Source organism: Giraffa tippelskirchi, chromosome 8 (genome assembly GCF_054371585.1).
Source record: "Giraffa tippelskirchi isolate mGirTip1 chromosome 8, T2T-mGirTip1v1.2.pri, whole genome shotgun sequence".
NCBI lineage: Eukaryota > Metazoa > Chordata > Mammalia > Artiodactyla > Giraffidae > Giraffa > Giraffa tippelskirchi.
Window position 1 is genome coordinate 81,670,139 of NC_137282.1, and position 27,597 is coordinate 81,697,735.

Sequence of the window (27,597 nt, forward strand, 5' to 3'; positions counted from 1 at the left end):
CTAATAAAGTCATGTTTAATACAGAATCTAACTAACTGTGTAACTTTGCAGGTAAGTCTGCCATAACTGAAGGATAAAACATGACTGTAATCTACAAGATGAAAGTAAAAAAGAAAGCACAGAGCAAAACAGAATTGGGAAAGAACCCTTCTGTTCTTGCCCCAACCTGCCCATTGTAGAGAACATTAAACTGCAAAGAACTAAAAGATCTGCTTTAAAATTAACCGAAGGAAAAAGAATCTTTTGAATTTTGATGAGCAGATAGAAATTTCTTGCTATGTAACTGTTGTTAAGTCTTTTGTTCACCTAAGCTAAATAACATAAAAAAACTAAAGGAATCTTAAGATTTACTTCATGCTATAATGGAACTAAGGAAAAAGCACATTACACTTCTATTTAAATAGAATCTCCTTTGTCACATTTGATTTTCAGAAAGAACAATAATATACTGTGCTGTGCTTAGTCACTCAGTCGTGTCCAACTCTTTGAGACCCCATGGACTGTAGCCCACCAGGCTCCTCTGTCCATAGGGATTCTCCAGGCAAGAATACTGGAGTGGGTTGCCATGCCCTCCTCCAGGGGATCTTCCCTGCCCAGGAACCAAACCCAGGTCCCCCACATTGCAGGCAGATTCTTTACCATCTGAGTCACCAAGGAAGCCCCAATAATATACTACTGAATATATATGTATATATAAATATGTACACATAAGCTAGTTCTATGCCCTAATATTGACCATCTTGTAACTATGCCCTTGTCCCATGTATGAGAAACATCTTTCCAATTTACAAAGTCCTTTGTACTCTACCTGAAATTTCCAAAGAGTATTAGAAATTACTCACTCTAATGACATTTGCAGTTATTTTTAAAATGTAATTGATTTGTCCTAGATACTGATCTTGTAATTCTAGAAATATGGTATAACTCTCTCACTAAAATGGGACTTGGGGTGTGCTGAGTATATTAAATAAATAAACTTAATCAGCAAAACAAAATAATCCCCATCAGTAGCAATCACAATGCAGTTTTTGGAAAGACCAGACAGGAAACTCTACTCAGCTAATAATCTCAAGCCTTCAATGGACACAATTCCTTATATTAAAGAGCCAATTTACCAAGTTAAACTTTTACTTAATAAGAGAAAAGCCATGATTAAAAGGAATGCAGAAATGATTCCATCTTCATAAGCTAAAATATTTCTGCTGCCAGAGCAAACTATTAGAGCAGTACCTATTCTAGAATTTGAACACTTTGATTTTCCAAGTTGACAGGCTCTCTCTGAAGCCCTATAAAGGACCTTGTTTCCACTAATTCAGATATTTCAAGTATTCTGAAAACTAGAAATGTTTCCTAGCTCTCAGGCTAAATCCTAGCACAAGGATATTTTTCATTTTTAAATTTAGAATCATCCTATTAGATCTTCCTCATAAGAGCTCTATGTGCCCACGTCCAATTATTGGGCTTCCCTGGTGGCTCAGACAGTAAGACTCCACCTGCAATGCGGGAGACCCAGGTTCAATCCCTGGATCCGGATGATCCCCTGGAGAAGAAAATGGCTATCCACTCCAGTATTCTTGCCTGGAGAATCCCCATGGACAGAGGAGTTTGGAGGGCTACCGTCCATGGGGTCGCAGAGTCAGACAGGACTGAGCGACTAACACTTTATAAGACCTCTATCTGAAGTGCTCTCTTTCAATTATATTTCAAAACTTTACTCTCACCATGGCATTCAAAATTTTTTTGTTTATTCCTTCTCCTCCATTAGTTTATAAGCTCCCTCTGTCTTGTTCATTTTCCTGAAGAAGACTAAATATTTCCTCTGAATTGCAATTTTAAGAGAAAGGATGTAGACTTTAAGCAGAAGGCTACTGCTTTCTCCTTAGCCAAAATATCATAAAGATAACTTTATGTAAAAAAAAGTCAGAACATTATATTTAAAAATATTTTCCACGTAACATTAGCTTAATGAATTGTGAACATTCAGCTTAGTATTCTTCATCTAGTTTCACTAGAATCAATCAATGAACAGATCCATTCTTTACACCAGTTTTACCTAGTTTCAAGAATAAACTAGTAAAAGATCACGAACGCCCTCCTCTGTCAATAGGTGGTTCCATTTCAAGCTATGCACCAAGCATGAAACAAGCTGATATACAAGCAAGGGAGGTTTAACTCCACTGTAAATTGAATTTTTTTTTTTAAAGAAATAAGAAGGTATGCCACACAGCATGTTTAAGTGACATTCCAGTATTTCTGTGATGACGCTGGGTGCTTATTTCTGAACTTTATAAATCCTCTTCATTTTTATTAGGGTTGGAAGTTATTACCCTTCTCTCTTCCACTGTTTTCCCAGGGTCACAGTTATAGGACATTTGCACAATGGATTTCGCACGGTCATCCTACCCATAAAATGGCACTCTCTAACCATCCTCCAAACTTTTCTCCGTGAATATAGTCTAAAAGCAAGCAGCTGGCTTTTAGAACGTGAGGCAAACAGAAAATTTTTTGAGACAGTATTCGAATGGCTTTGCTGGTGGCCGCTAGCGTGGCACGGAAAGCCTTTTGCAAACAATAGTCACCTTATTTGTTCTCCTGCTAGCATTTATGGGACTTCTCAACGCTGCCGGGGGATGCTCAGCTTTCCCATAGCACTCACCGGAATCTCCTGCTCCCCTAAAATTAAACCTCCGCCTCACGTTTGAACCGCGCTTTCGTTTACAAAAGGCTCTCACGAGCCTCCTCTGATTTGACTGCTACTGTGAAACAAGCGTCGTTGCCGTGGTGCCTATTTTACACGTAAGGAAAGGATCCTGTCAACAGACCTAGTCCTCAGGGCCGCCCTCACCCGGGTGAGGTACGCAGCTCCAGGCAGAGACGCGAGCAGGTGTGACGCCCACGGCCGCAGCCTCTCACCTGTGCGGCAGGGTTGTGCCACGGCCTCCACTCAGCTCCCTGGGACGTAGGCCCCGCGACGGCGGCCTCTCGGGGTCTCCGGGGCCCCTCTCTCTCAGTCCGCGCTCGGCCCCACACCTCAAAGTGCCTCACGCTCTCCTCGGGCTCACCGTCCGATCTCGCCGGACAGCGTCCAGAAGGGCCTGGAAACCCCGCGGCCGCCACAGCCTTACAGGGTTTTGGACCCACACTCCTTGGCGACAACGGTGGCAGTCACCAAAAGGTCGGGGGGGTCCCCGAGAAAGGAAACCCCGACCCCAGTCAAGCAGCTGACATTTCCCCAGTCAGCCGGAGCGCCGCCCGCTTCCGCTTCCCCGCCTACCCTGTGGGTCTTCCGGTCCCGCCGCCGCGCGGGGTTATGGGTATCTCGAAGGCGGCAAAGTCGCAAGGAAAGGAAGTAGTGGCGAGGCAGCCGGACTACCAGGCTGGGCATAAACTACAATTCCCAGCAGGCAGCGGGGCCGCAGACGACGGCTGCGGAGGAGAGCCGGCTGGCTGGACAATTCTGCGCGCGCTGCTGGGATGGAACGTTGATAGAGTTCGCGGGTTTCCCTGCAGCGAGCCGGGGGCCGCACGCAGTGCGCCGCCGCGCGCCAAAGCGGGAATCCGGGAGGCGGGCACCTCTGCAATTAATGCACGCATTTAAAACTCCCGAACCTGCGGACGCCATGCACAGGTAAACCGATTGCAGAAGGAGACAGAACATGAATGGACCGTCTTAATTTTCTAGGCCGCGTGTTTTGCTACTTGCTAATATTGTTAGTAATGCTGTAATGTGAATGGTTGCTTAGCCTCTTTGGGAAAACGTGGATGGGTGGATGCTTTAGTGCGGTGATCAGCGTGGATGTTATTTGTCTTTCCTTATTGGGCTTTCCTGCTGCTGTTTTCAATCAGTGTGTGATTGCCCTGCCTCTTTCCTTGTATGTTCCCTCCACTTTTAAGAAATTCTTGAGGCCTTCTGCATGATCGGAAATCGAAAAGCCTTTTCGATGTGTTCGGTTATTTTTTCTTTTATTCTTGGGAACTCGCCGGCGGCACGTAAAAATGAAGTTCAGTTAGCTTCTGTGAAAGCTTTCTGCGGTGCATAGCTTGCAGCTTCCTTTAGGCCTGTCCGGGAATTATTTACGGGCGTGTTTTTGAAAGGAACATGGGGCTATTGTGCGTTTCTGCAGGAAACACCTCCAGGAGATACCCGACCAGACTAGCAACGTTACCACCAGTTTCACGTGGGGATGGGATTCTAGCAAGACATCTGAACTGCTTTCAGGCATGGGGGTCTCCGCCCTGGAGAAGGAGGAGGTGGACAGTGAGAACATCCCCCAGGAACTGCTTTCAAACCTGGGCCACCCACAGAGCCCCCCACGAAAACGGCTGAAAAGCAAAGGAAATGACAAGGACTTTGTGATTGTCCGCAGACCTAAGCTAAACCGAGAGAACTTTCCAGGTAAGGTATGAGGGTAAAATACAAGCTCAGTCAATGGTGGATTAAACTATTTTGTCGGTAAACCTTTGTTTAGGGGTCTTTAGCATAGGGCCCTTTTTAAAAAATTGTTATTTAAATTTATTTATTTAGTTTTGTCCGTGCTGGGTCTTCACTGTTGCCCGGGCTTTTCTCCAGTTGCAGTGACTTCTCATTGGGGGAGCATGGGCTCTAGGACGCAGGGGCTTTGGTAGTTGGGGCACGAGGACTCAGCAGTTGCGGGTTCCAGGCTCTAGAACACAGCCTCAATTACTGTGGCACTGGGGGCTCAGTTGCTCTGCTGCATGTGGGATCTCTTCCCAGATCAGGGATCGAACCGGTGACTGCTGCATTGGCAGGAAGATTCTTTACCTCTGAGCCACAAGGGAAGCCCAGATAGGGTCCTTTTAAAATCGCCCAATTCTTAAGTTATTTTCCAAAGAAACCAGACAACTGGTTGTGCTTACAGAAACGGTGGTATGTGTGTGTCTTCAGAGACAGAACTGACTTGTAACCGGTGAAAAGACATTCCTTCCTTTTCCTTAAGGAGGGACTCTGCCTAGTTAAAGGCCAGCTCAATACCTCTGACAAATGGAAACAGAGCAATGATCCATAGAATTCTTTTTGTTTATATTCGGCTGCTCTGTAGCCGTGGTTGAGCCTTTTACCATAATCACTTTAGTTATTTGTCAAGGGACTGCTGAAGTGAATGTTGAGCTAAGGGCAAGAGACTTATCCTTCCAGATCCATTCCCAAGAGGAATTCTTTATGCTGTCTCCGTCATTCACTGTGTTATCTGTTCCGTTTCCCCAACCCCATAACCTAAAGGTGAGTCAGATTCCCACCATCCCCCCAACATCCAACCAATCATTGAATCTTTCCCTCTTGTCTCCTAAATATTTCTCATATTTAGGAATGGACTCATAATTCGGAGCCTTGTCCTCCCCAGATCCATCCCCCAGAGCTAGAGTGGACTGATTGAAATGTAGAACTCCACTACGTCATTCCCCTCTAAATAGCTCTCTGTTCCCAGGCTTCTCAAGCTGATATATTAACTTCCTCCCACAGTGGATCAGAGCTCCAGGAATACTCAGAACCATAGGGTAAACATTGTGCGTTGACCTGGGGTTATCAGTTTTTCTTACTGGCAAGCCATGTAAAACATTAATTCAGCAAATATTTGCTGAGCACATTGTGTGTGCTAGGCATTGTTCTAAGTACTGGGGATACAGCAGTGAGCAAAACAAAAGCATTTCTACCCTCATGGAGCTTCTCTTCTAGAAAGAGGATGCAGTATGCACGAATCTGGTGTATAGTATGTTAGAATAAGTGCTATGGCTAAAAACAAAAATAGAACAAGCCAAGAGGGACAGGAGGTCCTGGGATGGGAAGCTGGTTTGCAGGGTATCGAAGGAAAGCCTCACTTGGACAGTGAGCTGTAAGCAAAGGCATAAAGGAGATAAAGGAATGTGCCATGCAAATATCTTGGAGAAAAGAGCCCCAAGCAGAAGGAGCAGCTAGTGCAAAGGCCCTGGAGCAGGGGAATGTTGTATTTGTTCAAGGAACAGCAAGGAAGCCATATTCCAAGAGTAGAAGAGCAGAGGGAAGAAGAGTGAAAATTGGGCTAGAGGTGCAGTTGAGCAGAGTTGCTGTGTAACCTTTGAAAAGGATACACTGGGTCTTGAGACTAAACTTTGAGGGCTTGAGAATAAAAGGTTGACTTGTTGAGAGGTGTCGGGGTGGTGCTAAGCAGCTTCTGGATAGATTTTGACATTAGAGGGACAGAGAAAGATTTTGAAATTGTAGAAATCTAAATTGAAATTGCGTGGGTCATGATGGCGAAGAAGAGACAGTCGAGAAATAAAGATGAAGTCTTGCAGAGCCAGGGTAAATTAATTATGTTCCTGAATTCCCTCATCTGGCTTTCTTTGAGAAAGGTTGGTTGATCGCTTGCTTGCTTGAACAAAAAAAGGCTTTTGACCCTTTCTTTAGAAAAGAGAACTTTCAAATTATGGTCTGAGGATCTCTATTAGGTATTGGATTAATCAGAAAGGCAGTAAGGATTGTGGTGAAGTCAGACAGATACGGCTTTGAATCCTAATCCTGCTGTTTACCAACCTTGGGAAGCTGTTCGAGCTCTCTGTTCCTTAGTTTCTTTGTGCAGTGTGATAGTAATGCCGGCGTCGTGGGGTACCGTAAGATTAAATGAAAGAGGACACGTGAAGCTGCTAGCATGCTCCCTGCATATAACAGTGAGTAAACCCAGTTAATTTGGTGGACAAAAGATACCTAGCTGAGAGGCTACTTCACTTTATCTTTTGTCCTTAATCCTATTAGTCTGGCCCTGTTCGTGTAGATCTTTTTTCTTCAAAATTGAATGTTGCTGCTATTTTTAGTGTCAGGAATGCAGCAGGAGCAATTTGGTGCTTGACTAACCAAATGTGGTGAAAGACGCTTCCTGCTAAGATGAGCGGCTTTTGACAACTTTGTCCAGTGCTGATAGCATCTGACATGGAGTGTGATTGCTGTATGTCCTGTATGTCTTTCCACATTCACACACACAGACGGAAATACAAATGACGTTTTTAAAGCAAGGCGCTAAGGAAACAAGATGGAAGATTCAGGCATGGCTGCTGTCTACTAGGAGATTGCAGTTCAGGTTGAGAGAAGAGGATACACGGTAAGAGAAGCTCACAGCAAAAGATGGCAGCTCGTACACTAGCAGCTGCTGAGTGGCTCAGGCAGTGAGTGCTGTAGGAGGCCAGAGGGAGGGAGTCCCTTGTACCAAAATGACCCGAAGCTTCTCATGGTGATCCTCACTGCACGTGGGCACGCTTCCTCCTGCCCATCAGCAAAGCAGAGGCTCTGGAAGAGAGAGAAGGACCTGGAAACGATTCAGTCACTGGGTCTAGATTGTTAAAATTGACTTCAGATGTATTTATCGAAAGTGAGAGAAAAAAATCACGACTTTTCTGTTTGTTGTGACCTCAGCGAGAGGCAGGGAGGGAAACCACTGGTATGCTGTGCGGATGCATAGAATTACACACCATAGTGATTGGTATAGGGGGGCAGGGGGGTTGCAGGGTGAGGAACAGCTGGTGTACAGCGTTCCCAGTGGGCGATCAGGAGCCTGGGCCTCTGGCAGTGCTGGATCATCATTGTAGCAAGTTTTGTCTGCAGTTGTCAGGACAGGTGGCTGAGAGCTCTGCAGGATTAGGCTGGAACGGACCACACCTGCTTTCCATAGCGATCTGATGACAGTGGCCCTGGGCTGTGAGAGTTTTACTTGGTTCTTCACTCGACAGTCTCTCTTTTCTGCCGGCCCCAAGCCAGGCTCACATCTGGTGACTAAATCCTCTTCATCTGTTCAGTTTAGAAGATGGAAACTTTGTGGCCAACCGGTATCAGGATAGGTCTGAGTGGCCCTTGGGGTGAGTGTGTGGAAGGAGTTGGGAGGAAATGGCCTGGTGATGAGGTCAGTAATGAACAGAAAGAGAACAACTGCATTTTATTCATGGTTGTTAAATGCCTGCCCTAGTCCCCTGTCTTCTCCTGCCCACCCACAACCCCCACTCCGACCTCCCAAACAGAAGATAGCTGTGGAAATGCTGTCAAACTAATTTGTTGATCAGCTTTCCCATGGCTGTTAAAGTGCTTGAAATTCCAGGCCCCACAGTGGTTTTCAGACTGGAGACTCCAAAGTTTTGAGTCTGCTGATATCCCCAAGGGAACGTGTTCAAAGTGCAAAATTCCAGAGATTCTCATCCCAGAAGTCCTGCCTGGAGCCTGGGAATCTGCTTTTTCAGTATCTCCAGGCAAATGCTTTTCCTCTTTTTTTTTAATAACCAATAACAAATATGTTTTCTATTGCAATCTTGGGTGTGTATCTTAAACTGAAATTCCACAAAATTAGTTTTTTCCTTACTAGGAAAGGTATTTCCTATTCTCTTCCATTATTTCAAAACAACACTAATCAGACTAAATTGATTTCATGACTCACCAATGAATCTTATCCCAGAGCTCCAAAACTCAGCTCTAGAAGAGCCTTTACAGGCCCTTCCCAGGCACCTGTGTTTACCCTGTAGCTTCCTTCCATTCGTTCAGCAGTGTTGATGGAGCATCATTCTAGAGATGAGGGATCCAGCAGTGAACACAACAGACCAAAGATCCTGCTCTTCTCGACCTTGTATCCTGTACCTAATTCCCTGAATCCCAATTTCCATGGTTTCTTAGTCTTCTCACATCCCAGGGTTGAGCAAGTCTCTCATAGAAGTGTGGGGTTGAAGGGGTCATTGAGGACCCTATAGCTTTTTCCTGTTTTGCTTTTTTCAGTTTTGTCCATACAGCCAAAAAATAAAAAAGCCAAAATACCAAGAGCTAGCATGGTCTAGTGTTGTCTCTTAATGATTTATAGAAGAGGAAGGAAACCTCATCCCAGATGGCAGAATCTGTAGTCTCCCAGAAAGGAAGCATGGGTCGTTAATACTTAAAACAAGCAAGCAGAAGCAAACAGGAGGTGAACCTCCACTCTTAAAAAAGCAGTAGATGTGAACAGCAGTGCCTGCTTATCCTTCAGCTACAATTATCTGTGCTTAAAGAAAAGGGCAATTTTAAGAGTCAAAGATTGAGTACTCCAGAGTTTGAATCTGAGTGTAGGTGATGTTTCGAGACATAAACATGTCAAGTAAGAAGACGTTACCTATACTGTGAAGACTTCATGCATCGAAAACTTAAGCAAGCATTATTATTTCCGAAGGACTTTAAGAGGCATGGGAGGTGATGAGGTTAGAGAAGTGGACAGCTGACTTTGCACCAGAGGAATGAATGGAAATGCTGGTGACAAGCAAGTTTGTGAATCTGGCCAGTTTTCACCCTTCATGGCTCCAAAGTGTGTTTAATTGCTTTCGTGTTGTTGAAGATTAGAGTCCATGGGCTTAATTATTTTGCTTACTGTGCAGGTCTGGTGTGCAGCCTTGGGAGTTTTAGAAGAGGTGAGTAGAGGAAAGACTTGCTCTGGACTTTGTCATCCTCTCTGAGCAGACAGACCAGGCAGCAGTGCAGTCAGGAATCCAGGAAACAGATGGTTGATGTTTTGAGAATTAACTATGGCAAGTAAAATTAGATTGAGCATATCCAAAGCCTGGATGCTAGCCACTGGGGCAGCTGTATGAAGACAGACTTCTGTCTCATCTGTTGGAACAGCATCCAGTTTCAGGCTGTGACACCCCTCCCCCGCCTTCACTCCCAGCAGGGGCCCTAGAATCAGTGTTGTCCTGTGATCAGCTCCGTGGAGACACGGGTACTTGGCTGCTCAGAGAGACTGCGTTTTCCCAGCCATTGCCCCGTCCATATGCTCACTGACCCATTGAGAGCTCTCAACGTCTCTGTTTCACTCCCTCTCCCCTCCGCTCTCCCTCCCAAGCCCTGAAGGATTCCTTTTCCCAGAGCAAGTCAGGTTTAGTTCTCCCCTTTTAAAAAAGCGTGATTTTTTTAAAAATTTTTCTTCATTTTAGAAAATTAAGTCAGAACAGGAGAGAGAATCCTAGGGTAGACAGAGGACAGGATTTGGAGTCAGATCTGTGCTTGAATTCCCACTGGGCCGTTTGCTAGTTGTGTGACCTTACCCCTTTAGCAGGAGTTACATCATCTCTTGAAGCCCCTTCCCTGACTTACAGAGGACACTGCTTTTGTTTCTGGGTTTCAGTCTTCAGCCTCATTCCCCTGAACACCTCCAGGGCCGTGCCATTCCTTGGCAGGCCCTGTGCCACCTGGCCAACCTTCAGACACTCTCCTCTGTGGCTCTGTGCCTTCACCTCAGGTTGTGGGGTTTGGAAACGGACAGAAGGGTCCCATGTTAACTTCTTGGCTCTGCCACCTGATAGTTGCTAGCACCTCAGTGAGGTTAATAAATAAACCTCCTAAGACAAGTGTCCTCATCTATGAAATGGGACACTACATCCTAGGACACAAGGTAAGCATTAGAATCACATGCATTAATAAACGTATGAGACTCTTTAGGGCTTTCAGTAAATGGCAGCTGTAAATGTGTTTCTGTTTATTAGTTTGCCTCCCAGTGAAGCCAACAGACAGGGACTGTGCTTACGCTCTCTGGCATTAGTCAGACACCCAGGAATGTTTGTTGAGGTGGAGCCCTAGGCCACCCTTGTCATTTGATAAATGAGGAAACTGACCCTGAGAGGCCCACACTCTTACCTGTCTGTGAAATAGAGCCAGCATTCTTCTCTTAGGTGTCAGTCATTCCTTCGTGAAATATTGAGCACTTTCTAATGTTCGTCGCCAAGGTTGTCTTAGGCATCGGGTGTGGCAGTTAATTGGTTAAGGAAGGTTAATCAGTCACATGGATACAGAATTAGCACATTCACGGTTTGCGTGAAGGGGCAGTAAAAGGTCTCCTGCATTGAGCAATGATTTTGAGGAGGTCTGTGGTGTGCCACGCATTGTGCTGGGTCTCCATGTGCCTGTCTAGGTGTGGGGGCTGTGCTGGTCACCTGGGAATGCTCCTCCGAGGGAGAGACCATTCAGCTGAGGTCTGAAGGATGAGTAGGAGCTGGGCAGGTGAAGATGGACATTGCAGTGCAGAGCCTTCCTAATTCTAGACTTAGTTAGCTTCCTTGTGTGGCTTCAATGCCCGGCTTTGCTGTCCTCAGCAAACAGCTGCATTCATCACAATGCCAAGTTTTCCTTCCAGCATTTGAATTGTGTGCTCAGTGACTTCAGTCATGTCCGACTCTTTGCGACCCTATGGACAGGCTCCTCTGCCCATGGGATTCTCCAGGCAAGAATACTGGAGTGGGTTGCCCTGCCCTCCTCCAGGATATCTTCTCAACCAATGGGTTGAACCCCCGTTTCTTACATCTCCTGCATTGGCAGGTGGGTCTTGAACACTAGTGGCCACCTGGGAAGCATTTGAATTACTGATCTCTTATTCTAAGTTGCTGATTTCTTATGTCTTCTCACGAAAATGGGAAGCACTGCATTCATTAATTTATTGATTTCTCCTGCCCTTTACTTTGCAACAAGCCTCCCTATCTCCTTTCCCTACTGTCTTTACCTGACACTTGGGTGCCCCATCCATAGCTCCTTGAAGCTCACCATTCCCTTTTATGCCAAGCGCTTTCTCCTCCACATCGATGACACTCTGTGTTTGAGGGCTTTCCCTGGGCAGGCGTGCTGGGAAGTCAACATTCCCACCCCCTCCCAGAAGCCCCCAACCAATGACTGACAGCAGATGATGGATTAACGCCCCAGCATCTGGGACAGGTGCTGTATGTTTCCTGGGAATCCCCTGTAGATTGAAAGCCCATAGTGATAATCGGCTTACTCACATGCCCACATTGGCTTCCTGCCCTTCCATGTCTCTCTTCATTCTTTCCAGTATTTCCTGGATCCCAAACCTAGACTGTTGTTGATAAGTTGATCAGTCGCTCAGTCGTCTCCAACTCTTTGTGATCCCATCGACTGCATCACTCCAGCATGCTTCCCTGTCTTTCACTATTTCCTGGAGTTTGTTCAAGTTCATGTCCATTGAGTTGATGATACCATCCAACCATCTCATCCTCTGTTGCCCCCTTCTCCTGCCCTCAATCTTTCCCAGCATCAGGGTCTTTTCCAGTGAGTCAACTCTTCACATCAGGTGACCAAAGTATTAGAGCTTTAGCATGAGTCCTTCCAATGAATATTCAGGGTTGATTTCCTTTAGGATTGACTGGTTTGATCTCCTTGCTGTCCAGGGGACTCTCAAGAGTCTTCTCCAGACCACAGTTCAAAAGCATCAATTCTTTGCCACCCAGCCTTCTTTTTGGTCCAACTCTCACAGCCATACATGACTCCTGGAAAAACCACAGCTTTGACTATACACACCTTTGTTTCTGCTTTTTAATATGCTGTCTAGGTTTGTCATTGCTCTTCTTCTAAGGAGCAAGCATCTTTTAATTTAATTTAATTCTTTAATTAAACCTAGATAGAAGACGGTTTGGGGGTCTCAGTAAAATCATACCAGGCAGCCCTTGTCCAGCCCCTACTCAGACATGGATGTTTTCACATAGGTGAAGATTCTAAGCAGCACTGAAAGGAAAAGGTCATGAAAGTAAAACATAGGCTTTTTGGAGAAAGGAAAGGAATAGAAGCAAAAAAGAGGCAGTTTAACTCTCTGCTTTGTAACCTCTTGACATGAGCTATTTAATCTTCATAGTGAACAACTTTGCAAGATAAACCTTTTTATTCCCTTTCCTGCAGATGAAACTGAGCCCCAGAAGGATTGAGTAGCTTGCTTAATGTTTGCTGACGTGGAGACAATGCAGTCAAATTCCAGTCGGAGCTGTGCTCCTTCCTCGATCCAGTAGTTCTCACACTTGGTGGGGATGGAGGGCAGGCACCTGGTGTCAGGGTAGTCATTGCAGATCATAGTAAAAATCTCAAAAGACTAGATTCAAAGTGGCTAAGTGTAATTTTTTTTTTTTAATGCCAAATGAAATGCTAGCATCTGATCTGTATATGCAGGAGACAGCAGAGGTCAGGGAGTTCAGAATTAATGGAAGGAAAACTTTGTTCCAATTTGTGGAGCAGGAGTCATGCTGGAGACCCTCTGCCCCCACTGACCTTGGCCCAGGAGCTTTGTGGTGTGATGGAGGCTGGCTGCCACACTGAGGAGCTGCTCCCTGGAACGTGTCTAGGGTCAGTGTGGATGGTCTGCCTTCATTCCTCTACCCCTATGCTTCAGAGCCTCAGTCCTTCATTTGATTCTCTAGAGAGGGAGGGGCAGGTGTTCATGGAGCAGCTGCATGTCCTCATTTTCCCAGGGAGCCTCGTTCCCTAAGCACTGTGCCAGCTCAGTCCCCAGTGTAGCACAGCACCCTGAGCCCTTCTGCAGCCCGTTGTGACCCTGGATTGAATTTCCTGTTTGTCTGTGTCTCTGAAACGCTGAGCAGGCCATGCCTTGTTCATCTCTGTCTGTAGAACAGTCCTCAGCATATAACACATGTTAAGTAAATATATGAATGGTTGCATGTATCGGACAGTGTGCTAGTTCCTTAGAATATAAAGATTGTTAAAAGAAAAAGCAGGTTCTCCTTCTCAAGATCTCGTGGCCTTGTGGGGGCCTACACAGGTGAGTAAGGAAATAGCAAAATTGTGGTTAAAAAACCAGCCTGTTTTTGGTGATGTCCTGGGAAGCTGTCCATAGGAGTTGGGGCGTTAATGGCCCCTTGATGTTAAATTAATAGCAGTCGGGGCCGGGCACAGCATGTACAGAGGCATTGAGATATGACACAGAATGACTCATTCTGAGAATTCCAAGTAGCTCCAAATGGCTGGAACATATTTCTAGATAATGAATCTAGAAAACCCAGTGGGGCCCTGATAAGAAAGCTTTGAATTTCATGCTCAGCAGTATAGACTTTAGACTGAATATTCACGGGACACCATTGAAGGGATCTAATTGAGGGACATTTTCAAAAGATTGCCCAGGAATAGGGGGGAAGAGTCCAAGACTCTTATGTTTACTTATCACTCACCTCCATGCTGTCTCCAGCTCTCCATTGTCTTCTCCCTGAGCCTGTTGCAATGTCCGTGTTCAGTAAATACTGACACCTTTTAAATGGGGTGTGTGTTCTGTGTTTAGTTGCTCAGTTGTGTCCGACTCTTTGTGACCCCATGGACTGTAGCCCACCAGTTTCTTCTGTTCGTGGAGATTCTCCAGCAGCCAAGAATACTGGAGTGGGTTGCCATGCCCTCCTCCAGGGGATCTTCCCAACCCAGGGGTCGAGCCCAGGTCTTCCGCATTGCAGGTGGATTCTTTACCAGCTGAGCCACAAGGGAGGCCCAAGAATACTGTCAGAGCCACTGAACAAATAAGAGATACAGGGAGGCTTATTAATAAGGCATTGGCTTATGTAGTCCTAGAAGCTGAAGAGTCCCATGATCTTTGGTCCCAAAGACCCGAGATTCCAGAGAGTAGATCATGTTAGTTTCAGTCCAGGCCTGAAGGCCGGAGGACACCCATGTTCCAGCTCAAAGGTGGGAGAAAGAGGCAGGTCTCCCTTCATCCGCCTTCTATTCCAACCCGACTTTGGATTGGATGAGGCAGGCACACACTGGGGACAGCAACCTGCTCAGTTGATCGATCAAATGTTAATCTCATCCCAGATACCCTCCCAAAGACACCTGGTATAGTATTTAACCAAATATCTGAGTACTCCTTAACCCAGTCAAGTTGACACTAAAATTAGCCGTCACGGCGGGGGGAGAGGATAGCGGTAGCATTGGTGTAGCAGATGAATTAGAGTTAGAGACCCAGAAGGCAAGTTATTGAACTCAGCTAACCACTCTTGAGTTCTAATCTAAAACACACTGTTTCTTTGGTGTGCACTTGTTTCCTTCTAGGCTGTGGTCATATTATCCTGATCTTGTGGGTTGTTCTATTCATATGTAAGCGTTTAATACTTGTTGAATAGCAATTAGAGTTTGCTTTTATAAAAACTAATAAAACTGGTTTTCCTGCATCCACATTTTTCTCTCCGGTTTATCCTGAACACACAGTCAGAGTGATCCTTTTAAAACCTACGTGAGGTCCTGTCATTCCTGTGCTCAGAACTCTGCGGCGGCCCCTCATCACCGTCAGAGTCAGAGCCGGATGACTCAGCCCCCTTCCACCCCTCTGACCTCTTCCCCACTGCCCGCAGCTTGCTCACTGTGACCTACGCTGGCCTCCTTGCTGTCCTCAAAACAGACCTGCTGCTCCTGCACACAGGACAACCCCAGGGACTCGCAGGCTCAGCCCCCTGTCTGTGTTCAGCCTTTGCTCAGTGATCACCGGCTCAGTAAGGCCTTCCCCATTGTTTTATACCATTTTACACCACAAAACACTGTTTGTAGTGGAACAGATATTAACATCTCCCAGAAGAATGTTCTTTAAATACCAGTTTGGGAAACAGTCTCTTTGCGAAATGGATGTAACTGCACCAGATAACTTAAAAATATCTCTGAATAATGGAATTGTTTTATACTTTTAAGTAGCTCAACTTTTCTTCAAGAATCTTTTCAATAAGAATCAATACTTTTTTTAATATAAGAAAATACAGCAAGTGTATTAAAATTTTTGGAGGGGGGGATACTCCAGCTATAAAACTTGACAGTTATTAGAGGAAACACCATTGTGGTGAAATTCATGTCACAGTTACTCACTATTACAGAATTTTGGATTAGGCATGTATTTTAAAATGTGGAGGGGGATATTTTGACCAAGTCTTTAATAATACAGACTTAGTCTCCTTAACTATGAATGATGAGTTTCAGTAGACTAACAAGTTGACTTGAGTCAAAATAGAATGAAAATAGTTGTTTGTTTTAATCAAAGAGCTGAATACAACCCTTATCATACTTAATATTAACCCCAAACATATGAAAAATAGAACAAGGAGGTTAGCTGCTGTTGATGGTTGAGGGTGTGTGTGTGTGTGTGTGTGTGTGTGTGTGTGTGTGTGTGTACACTGTGTTTAAACTTTCTAACACCTTCCTCATTTTCTTCATTTTTAATACCTCAAAGTAAAAACAATTTTAACATTAACATGTCACTTAATTTTTTAAAAATATTGAACAGTTTTTAACATGTCTTCTAATATGTGATTGTTTCCTCAATGGAACGTTAGCTCCATGAAAAAATATTTTGTCTCTTGTGTTAGCTGCTTTCTCCCAACACCTAAACCCATCCCTGGCATCAAACTAAGCACTCAGGACAAGCGTGTTGAATTAAGAGATGAGAATACCCTTTTGATATTGCACTTTTAGGTAAATGGACTTCTGAGTCCACCCTCTGTAAACTTGGAAGAAGAGGGAGGAAGATTGGTTTGCCTTTTAAATAAGGTCACTACTTGCTTGGTAAATCCACCATTGAATCCACTTCAGAGAGGAGTGAGGCGTTCCTTAGCAACTCAGAAGCATCGTGATATCTTAGACATTGTTGTCTGAGATGTGAGAGGCTTGGGGCTGGCTCTGAACCCCCATCACTATGGTTCTGAGCCTGAGGCTGGCTGGTGGGTACTGAAGAGAAGAATATCATGCAAAGTATTCTTGATACTCTCTTTTCTCCTTTGCTGAGAAGTGTACAGTATCCACTTCAGGATACCTAGACCATGGGTGAACAGAAAAAAGAGTTATGAGGATGAGGAATTCATTTAGCATTAAATTCCCCTTTTTAAGCTACATGTTGTATATCCTTTAAGTGCAGGAAGAGTCTCAGTAGACTTGATAGGGGAAAAGAATGATAATGGGAAAACAATTCTTTTTTTTTTTCCCTCCAAGGTGTTTCTTGGGACTCCCTTCCAGATGAGCTGCTCTTAGGAATCTTTTCCTGTCTGTGCCTCCCTGAACTCCTGAAAGTCTCCAGTGTTTGTAAAAGATGGTATCATCTAGCGTAAGTATTTTTCACCCCATTTAGTGTATGTGGAGGAGGAAAAATGAAGGGTTTTTATTCATTTGGGTCTGGTGACACTGAAAACCAAAAAGAATATAGTAGCACAAAGCACACTAGGTATTTTCTTATTCTTTATAATAATTAGCGTCTTATTTCACAGATAAGGGAGGACTCTACTGGAGGTGTGTGTGTGTGTATAACTCTTTGTGACCCCATGGACTGTAGCCCACCCGGCTCCTCTGTCCATGGAATTTTCCAGGCAGGAATAAAGGAGTGGGTTGCCATTTCCTCCTCCAGAGGTTCTTCCCAGCCCAGGTATCGAACGCACGTCTCCTGCATTAGCAGGCGGATTCTTTACCACTAGCACCACCCGGGAAGACACCATCATCCCATTTTATATACCGGGGGACTGGGACTCAGAACCTCACTCAGGTCCCATAAAGCCTAAGTAGCAGAGGCTGGTTTCCCACTTGGGTCCCACTCAGAGCCCCGAGTTCTCTTCCCACCACTCATACCCAGCCTACTGGGTGTATGAGAACCAGCTGTGCCTTCATGTACCCCTGTCACTCCTGGTACACTGCCTGGCCCAGCATCCAATAAACATGAGCTCTGCTGAATACAGGGAAAAGACGTTTTCCAAATGGGGTAAGTCACTTCTGGTGGGTCACAGGATGGCCATTGTGAGCATGAAATATAAAGATGCTTGAGTGGTGCCCAGCTAATTGTTCAGGTTTTGTTGGGTTTGGGGCCACACTTCTCAGGTGCGAACAGTGAGCTGCACATGGGACATGTTGGTGAGCTGGGAAGGCAGTAACGAGCTTTTCCATCTTCATCTTTTCTCCAGCCTCTGGCCAGCCTTTGCTCTGTGCTTAAGGCCATCTATCTCTCTTCTCCCTCCACACATCTAGGACTCTCACTGTGAGAACGCAGGAGCCCCTGCCCTTCCATTCACAGGTGTGCTGGAAATTAAGACACTCCAGGTATTTACAGGACTGGGCTACAGTCATCCCGTGGTACCCGCTGGGTATAGGTTCTGGAACCCCCTGTGGATACCAAAATCTGCGGATTCTCAGGTCCCTTGTATAAAGTGGGTTAGGACAGTCTGGCTCTGGATCCGCAGATCTGTGGATGTGGAACCCGTGGGTAGGGAGTGCTTGCTCAGTCATGTCTAACTCTTTGCGACCCCATGGACTGGAGCGCACCAGGCTCCTCTGTCCGTGGAGTTCTCCAGGCAAGAATACTGGAGTGGGTTGCCATTTCTTCCTCCAGGGGATCTTCCCCACCCAGGGATCAAACCCTCATCTTCTACATTGGCAGATGGATTCTTTATCATCTGTGCCACCTGGGAAGCCTTGTGGATAGGGAGGGCTGACTGTATTTGCTTAGAAGAGCCATAGAGAGGTCGGCACACCTGGAATGCCAGAGCAGGTACATGGTGGTTGACTCACTTATCCCTGCTCAAGAAACCCCATTTGATTTTCTTTTTCCACCAGCTGTGCTCTCTATGCAGTTCTGTTCATCTTCATCTCAACTGTCATAAAAGTTAGAACTGACATTCATTAAGCACTTGTTATATGCCAGGCATGGCAGTCCTGTCTTCTTAAGAATAGAGGTTGACAATTTGTTTATGCAGAATTATTTCTAAGCTCCAGCCAGTGGTCTGCTTATCTCAAGTAGGATTAAAAAGTAAAATTCTTGTGAACATTTAAAATGTTCCCTCATGGGCTTGATCTCATGTTTTCTTTTGTGTTAAATTGAATTAATCTATGGGTATTCAAAGTTCTTTATTTTGTTTACTATATTTGTTACTGCTTTTTTGCTTTTGAAACACAAATCTAAACATTTTTACCTCTTTTCTTCGCATTAGTTCATAGGAATACTTGCATTTCTGTGCATTTATTTTAAGCTTTTAAGGTTTTGTTAAATGGAGCTGAACTATGACTTTTCCTAATAGATATTTGCTAACCATATCTCATAATAAAGTCACACAAACATTTCTTCTTTTAGGTACATTTACATGTTTTTTTAGGGTAATTGTGGTAGCATGCTTATGCTTCACAAAAATGGCAAGCGAGGTCGCTGTGAACCTTCCTACTTGTTCAGTAATCAGTTGAGTGATTTGAGCAGTCTTAAAGTTATTGAATTGAATGCTGAAATTTTATTCTCCTGTTCCGAATCACTGCAGGGCTCATGATAGCATTGAACTAGCTATGAAATCCATGTAAAGAGAAAGATGAAAGCTTATCCATAATGGGACCAAGAAATATTCAGTAGTGCTTTAAAAATATAGGTAATTGTATAGTCAGAAACAAACATGCCTTTAGAATTTGCTTCAGGGCAATTGAGGGGCCGTGTCCTGTTGTTAGTAGCGGCATCGAGGGCCTCCAGAAACTGGTGCCCTGACTCACCACATGGAGCACCTCTTTTCCAGGTTTGACGAGTCTCTCTGGCAGACTGTAGACCTCGCGGGCAGAAACCTCTACCCAGACGTGGTTGGTCGGCTCTGGTCCCGAGGAGTGGTTGCCTTTCGCTGTCCACGATCATTTATGGACCAACCATTAGTTGAACATTTCAGGTAAGAAAGAAAAGTCCCTGGAGAATCTTCGGGAGGAAAACAGATTGAAATGTCTTTTTTTCTCTCTCCAGCTATATGCCCTAGGACAGGTCATCTGTGCAGCATGGGACGTTAGTTGTGTATGTTGCCGTGTGGCCTTTGTGCTGAAACACCGCACAGGTTTCAGTGAAATCCTTCCATTTTAGCATAGGCCTGCTCTTGGGCTCTTCCCAGGGTCTAAAGGTGTCCTGAGTATCCTATGAGGCAGGAGCCAAGCAGAGCCCTTGCCAACAGAAGCCATGCAGCCAAGCTATTCCCCCAATGTCCATTTCTTTTTATTTTTTTAAATGTGTTTTTAATTGCAGGATAATTGCTTTACAATATTTTGATGGTTTCTGCCATATAAGAACATGAATCAGCAATAAGTATACATATGTCCCCTCCCTCTTGAGCCTCCCTCCCACACCCCCCCTTCCACCCCATGCCTCTAGGTTGTCACAGGGCACTGGGTTGAGCTCCCTGTGTTATACAGCAACTTCTCACTGGCTATCTATTTTACATAGAAAGACTAGAGATCTCTTCAAGAAAATTAGAGATACCAAGGGAACATTTCATGCAAAGATGGGCTCGATAAAGGACAGAAATGGTATGGACCTAACAGAATCAGAAGATATTAAGAAGAGGTGGCAAGAATACACAGAAGAACTATACAAAAAAGATCTTCACGACCCAGATAATCACAATAATGTGATCACTCACCTAGAGGCAGACATTCTGGAATGTGAAGTCAAGTGGGCCTTAGAAAGCATCACTACAAACAAAGCTAGTGGAGGTGATGGAATTCCAGTCAAGCTATTTCAAATCCTGAAAGATGATGCTGTGAAAGTACTGCACTCAATATGCCAGCAAATTTGGAAAACTCAGCAGTGGCCACAGGACTGGAAGAGGTCAGTCTTCGTTCCAATCCCAAAGAAAGGCAGTGCCAAAGAATCTTCAAACTACCGCACAATTGCACTCATCTCAGACGCTCGTAAAGTAATGCTCAAAATTCTCCAAACCAGGCTTCAGCAATACGTGAACTGTGAACTTCCAGATGTTCAAGCTGGTTTTAGAAAAGGCAGAGGAACCAGAAATCAAATTGCCAACATCCACTGGATCATCAAAAAAGCAAGAGAGTTCCAGAAAAGCATCTATTTTTGCTTTATTGACTATGCCAAAGCCTTTGACTGTGTGGATCACAATAAACTGTGGAAAATTCTGAAAGAGATGGGAATACCACACCACCTGACGTGCCTCTTGAGAAACCTGTATGCAGGTCAGGAAGCAACAGTTAAAACTGGACATGGAACAACAGACTGGTTCCAGACAGGAAAAGGGGTATGTCAAGGCTGTATATTGTCACCCTGCTTATTTAACTTATATGCAGAGTACATCATGAGAAACGCTGGGCTGGAAGAAGCATAAGCTGGAATCAAGATTGCCGGCAGAAACAGCAATAACCTCAGATATGCGGATGACACCACCCTTATGGCAAAAAGTGAAGAAGAAATAAAAAGCCTCTTGATGAAAGTGAGAGAAGAGAGTGAAAAAGTTGGCTTAAAGCTCAACATTCAGACAACTAAGATCATGGCATCTCGTCCCATCACTTTATGTCAGATAGATGGAGAAACTGTCAGACTTAATTTTTCTGAGCTCCAAAATCACTGGTGATGGTGATTGCAGCCATGAAATTAAAAGACGCTTACTCCTTGGAAGGAAGATTATGATCAACGTAGACAGCATATTAAAAAGCAGAGACATTACTTTGCCAACAAAGGTCCATCTAGTCAAGGCTATGGTTTTTCCAGTAGTCATGTATGGATGTGAGAGTTGGACGGTGAAGAAAGCTGAGCGCCGAAGAATTGATGCTTTTGAACTGTGGTGTTGGAGAAGACTCTTGAGAGTCTCTTGGACTGCAAGGAGATCCAACCAGTCCATCGTAATGGAGATCAGCCCTGGGTGTTCATTGGAAGGACTGATGTTGAAGCTGAAACTCCAGTACTTGGGCCACCTCATGCGAAGAGCTGACTCATTGGAAAAGACCCTGATGCTGGGAAGGATTGGGGGCAGGAGGAGAAGGGGACGACAGAGGATGAGATGGTTGGATGGCATCACCGACTTGATGGACATGAGTGTGGGTTAACTCCGGGAGTTGGTGATGGACAGGGAGGCCTGGCGTGCTGCGATTCATGGGGTCGCAGAGTTGGTCACGACTGAGCGACTGAACCGAACTGAATGTATATATGTTTTGACGCTACTGTCTCAATTCGTCCCACCCTCTCCATCCTCCACTGTATTCTCAAGTCTGTTCTCTGTGTCTGCATCGCCATTCTTGCGATTCATCAGTGCCATTTTTCTGGATTCCGCACATATGTGTTAATATATGATGTTTGTTTTCTTTCTGACTTACTTCACTCTGTATGACAGGCTCTAGGTTTATCCACCTCACTAGAACTGATTCCTTCCTTTTTAGGACCATATACCACAACTTCTTTATCCATTCATCTTTTGATGGACATCTAGATTGTTTCCATGTTCAGGCTATTGTAAATAGTGCTAAAATGAACATTAGGGTACATGTGTCTTTTTGAATTATGGTTTTCTCAGTAGTGAGATTGCTGGGCTATATGGTAGTTTTATTCCTAGTTTTTAAGGATTTCCTTACTGTTCTCCACAGTGGCTTTATCAACTTACATTCCCACCAACAGGGCAAGAGAGGAACCCTTTTTTCCACATCCTCTCCAGCATTTGTTGTTTGTAGATTTCTTGATGATGACCATTCTGAGCTGTGTGAGATGATACCTCATTGTAGTTTTGACTTACATTTCTGTACCCCTACTGCCTATTTTTGATAAGGAAAAAATGTGAGGAGTCTTTTCAGACTTTGTCACTCTGGGTTTCTGGTCCTATCACAGACTAATTTACATCCTGAAAAGGATGCTCTGTTTTGGTGCGTGTTCTAGACTTTCTGAAAATGTATTTCTTACTGATAGTTTCGCAGTGTGGTTTAGTATATCATCTCATGCACGAGTGGAGTAAATAGATGGTGAACAGAAAAATATGCTAAAGACGGCAGAGCTAGGTAGGATACAACACGCATCCCGACTCGAAGCCGTTTCACCTTCTCGCCGTGGTCATGTGACAGCGTTCCTCTCCCGTGGGTGTTTTGTGTTTCTTCTGCGGCTCTTCCTTGTCAGTCTCCTTCAAGTGCATGCTTTGCTTTGTTACTCTAGGCTCTGTCCCTGGCTGCCTTCTCTCCCGACCCACACTCTGTCTTCAGACAAGCTGTGTCTTGTACACCCACATCTATGCTAAGACTTGCGCATCCTCATCTCTAGCCCAACCCTCTCTTTCAAACAAACTCTTATTTCTAATTACCTAAAATCTACCACACCTGAATTTCCTACAAGTACCTTAGTATTAGCATGTCCATCCCAAGAACCTTGGTATTAACCTCCCTTTACAACTTGCCTTTCCACGGTCTTCCCTGGTTTGGTCATCCACCCACTCACCCTTGCCAGGAGTCATTGTAGGCGTGACCTCCTTGTCACCCACATCCAACTCATTCTCCTGATGCTCATTAATTCAGTTTCTAAGTTGGACTGTGCTGGCACAACGTCTGGACTTGGCTCCCCCCCAAAAAAAATGCTTTTGAATTTTAAAACAAACGAAGGTGGCCAGTAACAATTTATTTTATAACTACAACTATAGCTAATACTTGAAATGCGTGTTTAGGGTCTTGTCTGTGATGGACTGCCCAGGTGGGGAGGAGAAGGGGTCAGATCTAATTTGGACATACTGGTGTGAGCCACCTTGTGGAACCTCTTTTTATTCCCTCTGTGTTCAGCCCTTTTCGCCTACAGCACCTGGACCTGTCGAACTCTGTGATCGGCGTGTCTACCCTGCACGGCCTTCTGTCTCACTGCTCCAAGTTGCAGAATCTCAGCCTGGAAGGCCTCCGACTTTCAGATCCCATTGTCGAGTGAGTGGCACCTGGAAGCATGTTACAAAGGCACTCGTTTTGTGTTTGTTAATTTTGTTTCTCGAGTAGATGTGGGGTGTCCTGTCCACATGCAGGTGGACTCAGAAAATACCCAATACAGTGTTCCAGCCTCTGCAGAACCTTCCAGGAGGTTTGGTTCCTCCTTCCAGGAGGTTTGGTTGCTCACCTAGGCAACCGAAGTTTGTGTACTAACTCGGTATGTTGCTGGGTCTCATGCTAGGCTCTAGACACGCAAGGAGGAATTGAGGCATGGTTGCTCCCTCATCCAAGGGAGAGACGGATAATTACAGTGCAGTGTGTTTGCTAGATGCATTGGTGAATATGTGGCAACACACAGAGACCTGATTACATTTCGAGAAGGCAGCCGTCTCGTCTCAGAGGAAGTGACTCTGAAGCTGAGTATTGAAAGTATGTCGGTAGGAGTTCTCCAGGTGATGTGGCGAAGGAAGCAGTCCGGGTGAAGCTGCCTTTGTGACTCTGAATTCTGAAGTGGTCAAGAATTGATGGGGTGTGTGAGGGAGGTGACAGGTGAGGGTCGGTAGGGACCACATCCCGCGGGTGCCTGCCACGCTGGAAGAATTCTGGACTTTGTTGTGGGCTGTAAAGAGGGAAGCATGGTGAAGAGAGAAGTGTGGTTCTGAGAATGGAACAAACATGTTTAGAAAATTAACTCGCTGGGCATCTCAGAAGGTCGATTACGCATGAAAGAAACTATTCAGTAGATTAGTTAAGATACTGTTGTGTCCATTCAGGTAAGAAATGATGAAACTTGATGGGGAAAAGAAAAGAATGATGATAATATCTGCTTAGTATTTGTTGAGCATGTACCATGTGCCAGATGCTAGGTTCTTTAAAGGTATTCGGAGTAAATCCTCATAGCAACCCCTTGAAATATGTTCTTATTATTACCCTTTTTACAGATGTGGAAGGTAAGGAACAGAGAGGCTGAATAACTTGTCCAAGGTCACACAGTAGCTAGGTAGCAAAACCAAGATTTGAACCTGGCCATATAGTATGATTCCAGAACTCTCGCTCTTAATCACTGTTTTGCTAACATGAAGCATTTGGGAATGGAGAGGAGAGGGCAATTTGAGAGACGTTTAGTTAAAGGAACCTGGTGACTTTATAAGTAGAAGTTTACTTACAAACTAATTACAACTGTGGGTGAAGTAGAAATATGTTTAGGTCATTGGTGGGTTCTTTGTTTTTCAATTTTAAAAGTACGTTGTTAAGTGTTTGTTGTGTAGTTACTCTCTGTGCTGGGCACTGTGCTGAGGCCTTTATTACATTATATCATTTAATTTTAACAACACGACCAAGAAGATACTGATCTTGCCATTTCACAGATGAGTAAACTAAGGCAAAGCATCCTACTTGGTGTCATCTAGATGGTAAGATGTGAATTTAAACTCACTTCTGACTCAAAAGCCTGTGTGCTTGTAACTACCCTTAGCTTCATTCTTGTTGATTGAATAAGAGGGTCTGGTTAGTATTGTTACAACTTTGTCCTCTTTTTCCAGTAATCTTGCTCAGAACACAAATTTACTGCGACTAAACCTTTCTGGGTGTTCTGGATTCTCTGAATCTGCCCTGAAGACTTTGCTGAGCAGCTGTTCCAGGTAGGAGAGATTTGAGATTTGATATATAGAACTGTGATTTCAAACATAGTTATCTTTCACATCAAGATAGAATCAGGTAACATTTTTAAGCTTTCCTAACTCTTTGAGCTCTTGATTTGGAGAACTCAATACCCTTTATCCTCCAAACTTTCTGTCCAAACTCAGGAGCCAAATCGATGAAGTTTGCAAAGATTACTTGTGTCGTGATCCCTTTTTTTTTCTTTGACTTATTAAAATAAGGAAAATGCGGTAATGTGTTTATCAACAGTATGTACAAAGAGTATCTGTTTATACCTGACTATACTGTCAGGCTTTTTTTCCCTGTAATGTCTGTAGACCTAACTTAACAGTTTTGACTATGTATTTGTCAAAAGTTTGTTATTGCAAAATACACCATGAATCTGGGTGATTCCATTAAAAACATCTTTTATACTAGATAGTAATGTCTAATGTCAGAATATAAAGGTTACAGAGTTACAGAAATTAATAAGTGAGGGGGGACATGATTCACAGAATACCCAGTACTGTGTGTGTCCTTTTTAATATCCCTTGGTCTCTGTGCTAATAGCATTGTACTTATTTCTCCTTAATGATCTTATACAAAAGACTGCTTTTGTATAAGAACGTTACCAATGAGATAAAATGATAGCCCTACATTTTCTCAGCAATGCCAGGAATGGGATGTATAATTTAGTGGTTGGACTTTTTCTTTGAAGCCCTCATTTGCTTAGTTAGCAGAGGCCCAGTAAGATAAACTGAATTTTTGTGATGTCGGCATCTCTTTATTAGGAATTCCTGGTACAACCTATCAGTTTTTTAAAACATCTCAAGCTCATACTGTTAGTTGTTTTCTTACAACCCAAGTGGTTGAGAAAGAAAGCATAGAAGCTAGAATTTCTCCTTCTGGTCCTGGAATGAGGTATGAGCAGGAGAGGAGAGCACTTCCCTTCTCTTCCAGAAGAGGGCAGCATTCACTAAGCCCTTGCTTCATATCCCCTGGCAACTTTCTGGAACAAACTGGCCTGAGATGAAGAAAGCAGTTTCAGGTGAGCAAATGTAGCTGCTTAGAGAAGCTGAGGTTCTATGCAGAAAATGGTAAGGAATCAATGGCCCTGTATTTTCTTGATTTGCAGCTTTAGGCAGGGTTTCATAGAAAATTCATTCTGGGTAATGGTTTCATGCTTTCCTTGTCACCCTTCTTATGTGCAGATTGGATGAACTGAACCTCTCTTGGTGCTATGATTTCACTGAAAAGCATGTACAGGTGGCTGTTGCACATGTGTCAGAGACCATCACCCAGCTGAATCTCAGCGGGTACCGAAAGAATCTGCAGAGATCAGGTAAGACCCCCAGGGCTATTGGGCCCTTAACAACAGCAACCCCAACAATAACAGCAGGTTTGATTTCTCGAGCATCTCCTAGGCATGACCCTCCATAAACTGTCTCATTTAATCCATTGTGTGTGTTCCTATTCCTGTTTTTCAGATGACGTAACAGCTAGCTGATCAGAAGGGTCAGGTAAATGCAGACAGCTGGTGGGTTAGTGGCAGGGTTTGAATCCAGAATCCATGAGTGAAAACCTTTGTACTTTAAAATGATTTATGTTTAAGTAGAAGAGCTTCTTTTATTTAACTAAATTATTTAGGTAAAACCCCAACATAAAAATTGAGGGATGTAGTGTTTGATGAGTATTAAGCAGTGGTTCTCAACTGGGGACAGTTTTTCCTGCAAGAGGACATTTGGCGAGGTCTGAGACATTATTGATAGCCACAGCTGTGGCGTTACTGGCATCTAGTGGGTAGATGGCATCTACCCACTAGATGCCATCTACCCACTGACATCTAGTGGGTAGAAGCCAGCAATGCTGGTGAACAACGCACAGGACAGAAGAATAATACACAAAAAGAATCTAGTCCTAAATGTCAGTAGTGCAAGGTTGAAAAACTCAATAATAAACCCTCAAAGTTCATATTTGTAACTTTTCAATTCAGTCTAAGAGGACAATGGGGTTTTTTAGATGAACACGGGCATTTAAAATCAAGGATGATGTGTGACAGTTAAAGTCTTTATAAACTTGAACATTCAGTTATGTGTGCTTTATTTGTCTAATATTGACAGAATCTTGATTTGCAAAGATAAGTAAAAATGGCAAGGGTTTTCTTTATTATTATTAAAGTGTAGCTGATGTACAGTAATATATAAGTTATAGGTGTACAAGAGTGGTTTACAATTTTTAAAGGTTATACTCCACTTAAAGTTATAAAATATTGGTTGTATTCCTCGTGTTGTACAATCCTTATAGCTTATTTTATACTTAGTAGTTTGTATCTCTTAATCACCTTCCCCTATATTGCCTTAATCCCTCTCCTGTTCCTTCTCCCCACTGGTAACCACTAGTTTGTTCTCTTTATCTGTGAATCTGCTTCTTTTTTGTTATATTAGTTTGCCTGCAATGCAGGAGGCCCGGGTTCGATTCCTGGGTCGGGAAGATTCCCCTGGAGAAGGACATGGCACTCCAGTGTTCTTGCCTGGAGAATCCCA

The 27,597-nt window shown here is 44.1% G+C and overlaps 2 protein-coding genes across 17 annotated transcripts in view; one reads left to right on the plus strand and one right to left on the minus strand.

The window, feature by feature from the left end:
• The window catches only part of LMBRD2 (LMBR1 domain containing 2), a 75,837-nt gene extending 72,571 nt beyond the window's left edge, over positions 1–3,266 (minus strand). For 9 of the 14 annotated variants that reach the window (XR_014062306.1, XR_014062307.1, XM_081520884.1 and 6 more), the window contains exon 1: positions 2,914–3,266. The gene's annotated coding sequence lies outside the window, so the exon portion shown is untranslated. Of the gene's footprint in view, positions 1–2,579; positions 2,762–2,913 lie in introns of those variants that run through there. The other 5 variants (XM_081520890.1, XM_081520887.1, XM_081520894.1 and 2 more) reach the window with 3 other exon arrangements.
• A 151-nt stretch (positions 3,267–3,417) lies between these two features.
• SKP2 (S-phase kinase associated protein 2) overlaps positions 3,418–27,597 on the plus strand; it is a 55,433-nt gene continuing 31,253 nt past the window's right edge. For 2 of the 3 annotated variants that reach the window (XM_081520912.1, XM_081520910.1), the window contains exons 1-7: positions 3,418–3,628; positions 4,125–4,396; positions 16,730–16,841; positions 19,273–19,416; positions 23,282–23,416; positions 24,958–25,056; positions 26,266–26,396. In XM_081520912.1, the coding sequence (XP_081377038.1) occupies positions 3,585–3,628; positions 4,125–4,396; positions 16,730–16,841; positions 19,273–19,416; positions 23,282–23,416; positions 24,958–25,056; positions 26,266–26,396 (937 nt within the window). In that variant the 5' untranslated portion in view covers positions 3,418–3,584. Of the gene's footprint in view, positions 3,711–4,124; positions 4,397–16,729; positions 16,842–19,272; positions 19,417–23,281; positions 23,417–24,957; positions 25,057–26,265; positions 26,397–27,597 lie in introns of all 3 variants that reach the window. The other variant, XM_081520909.1, reaches the window with a different exon arrangement.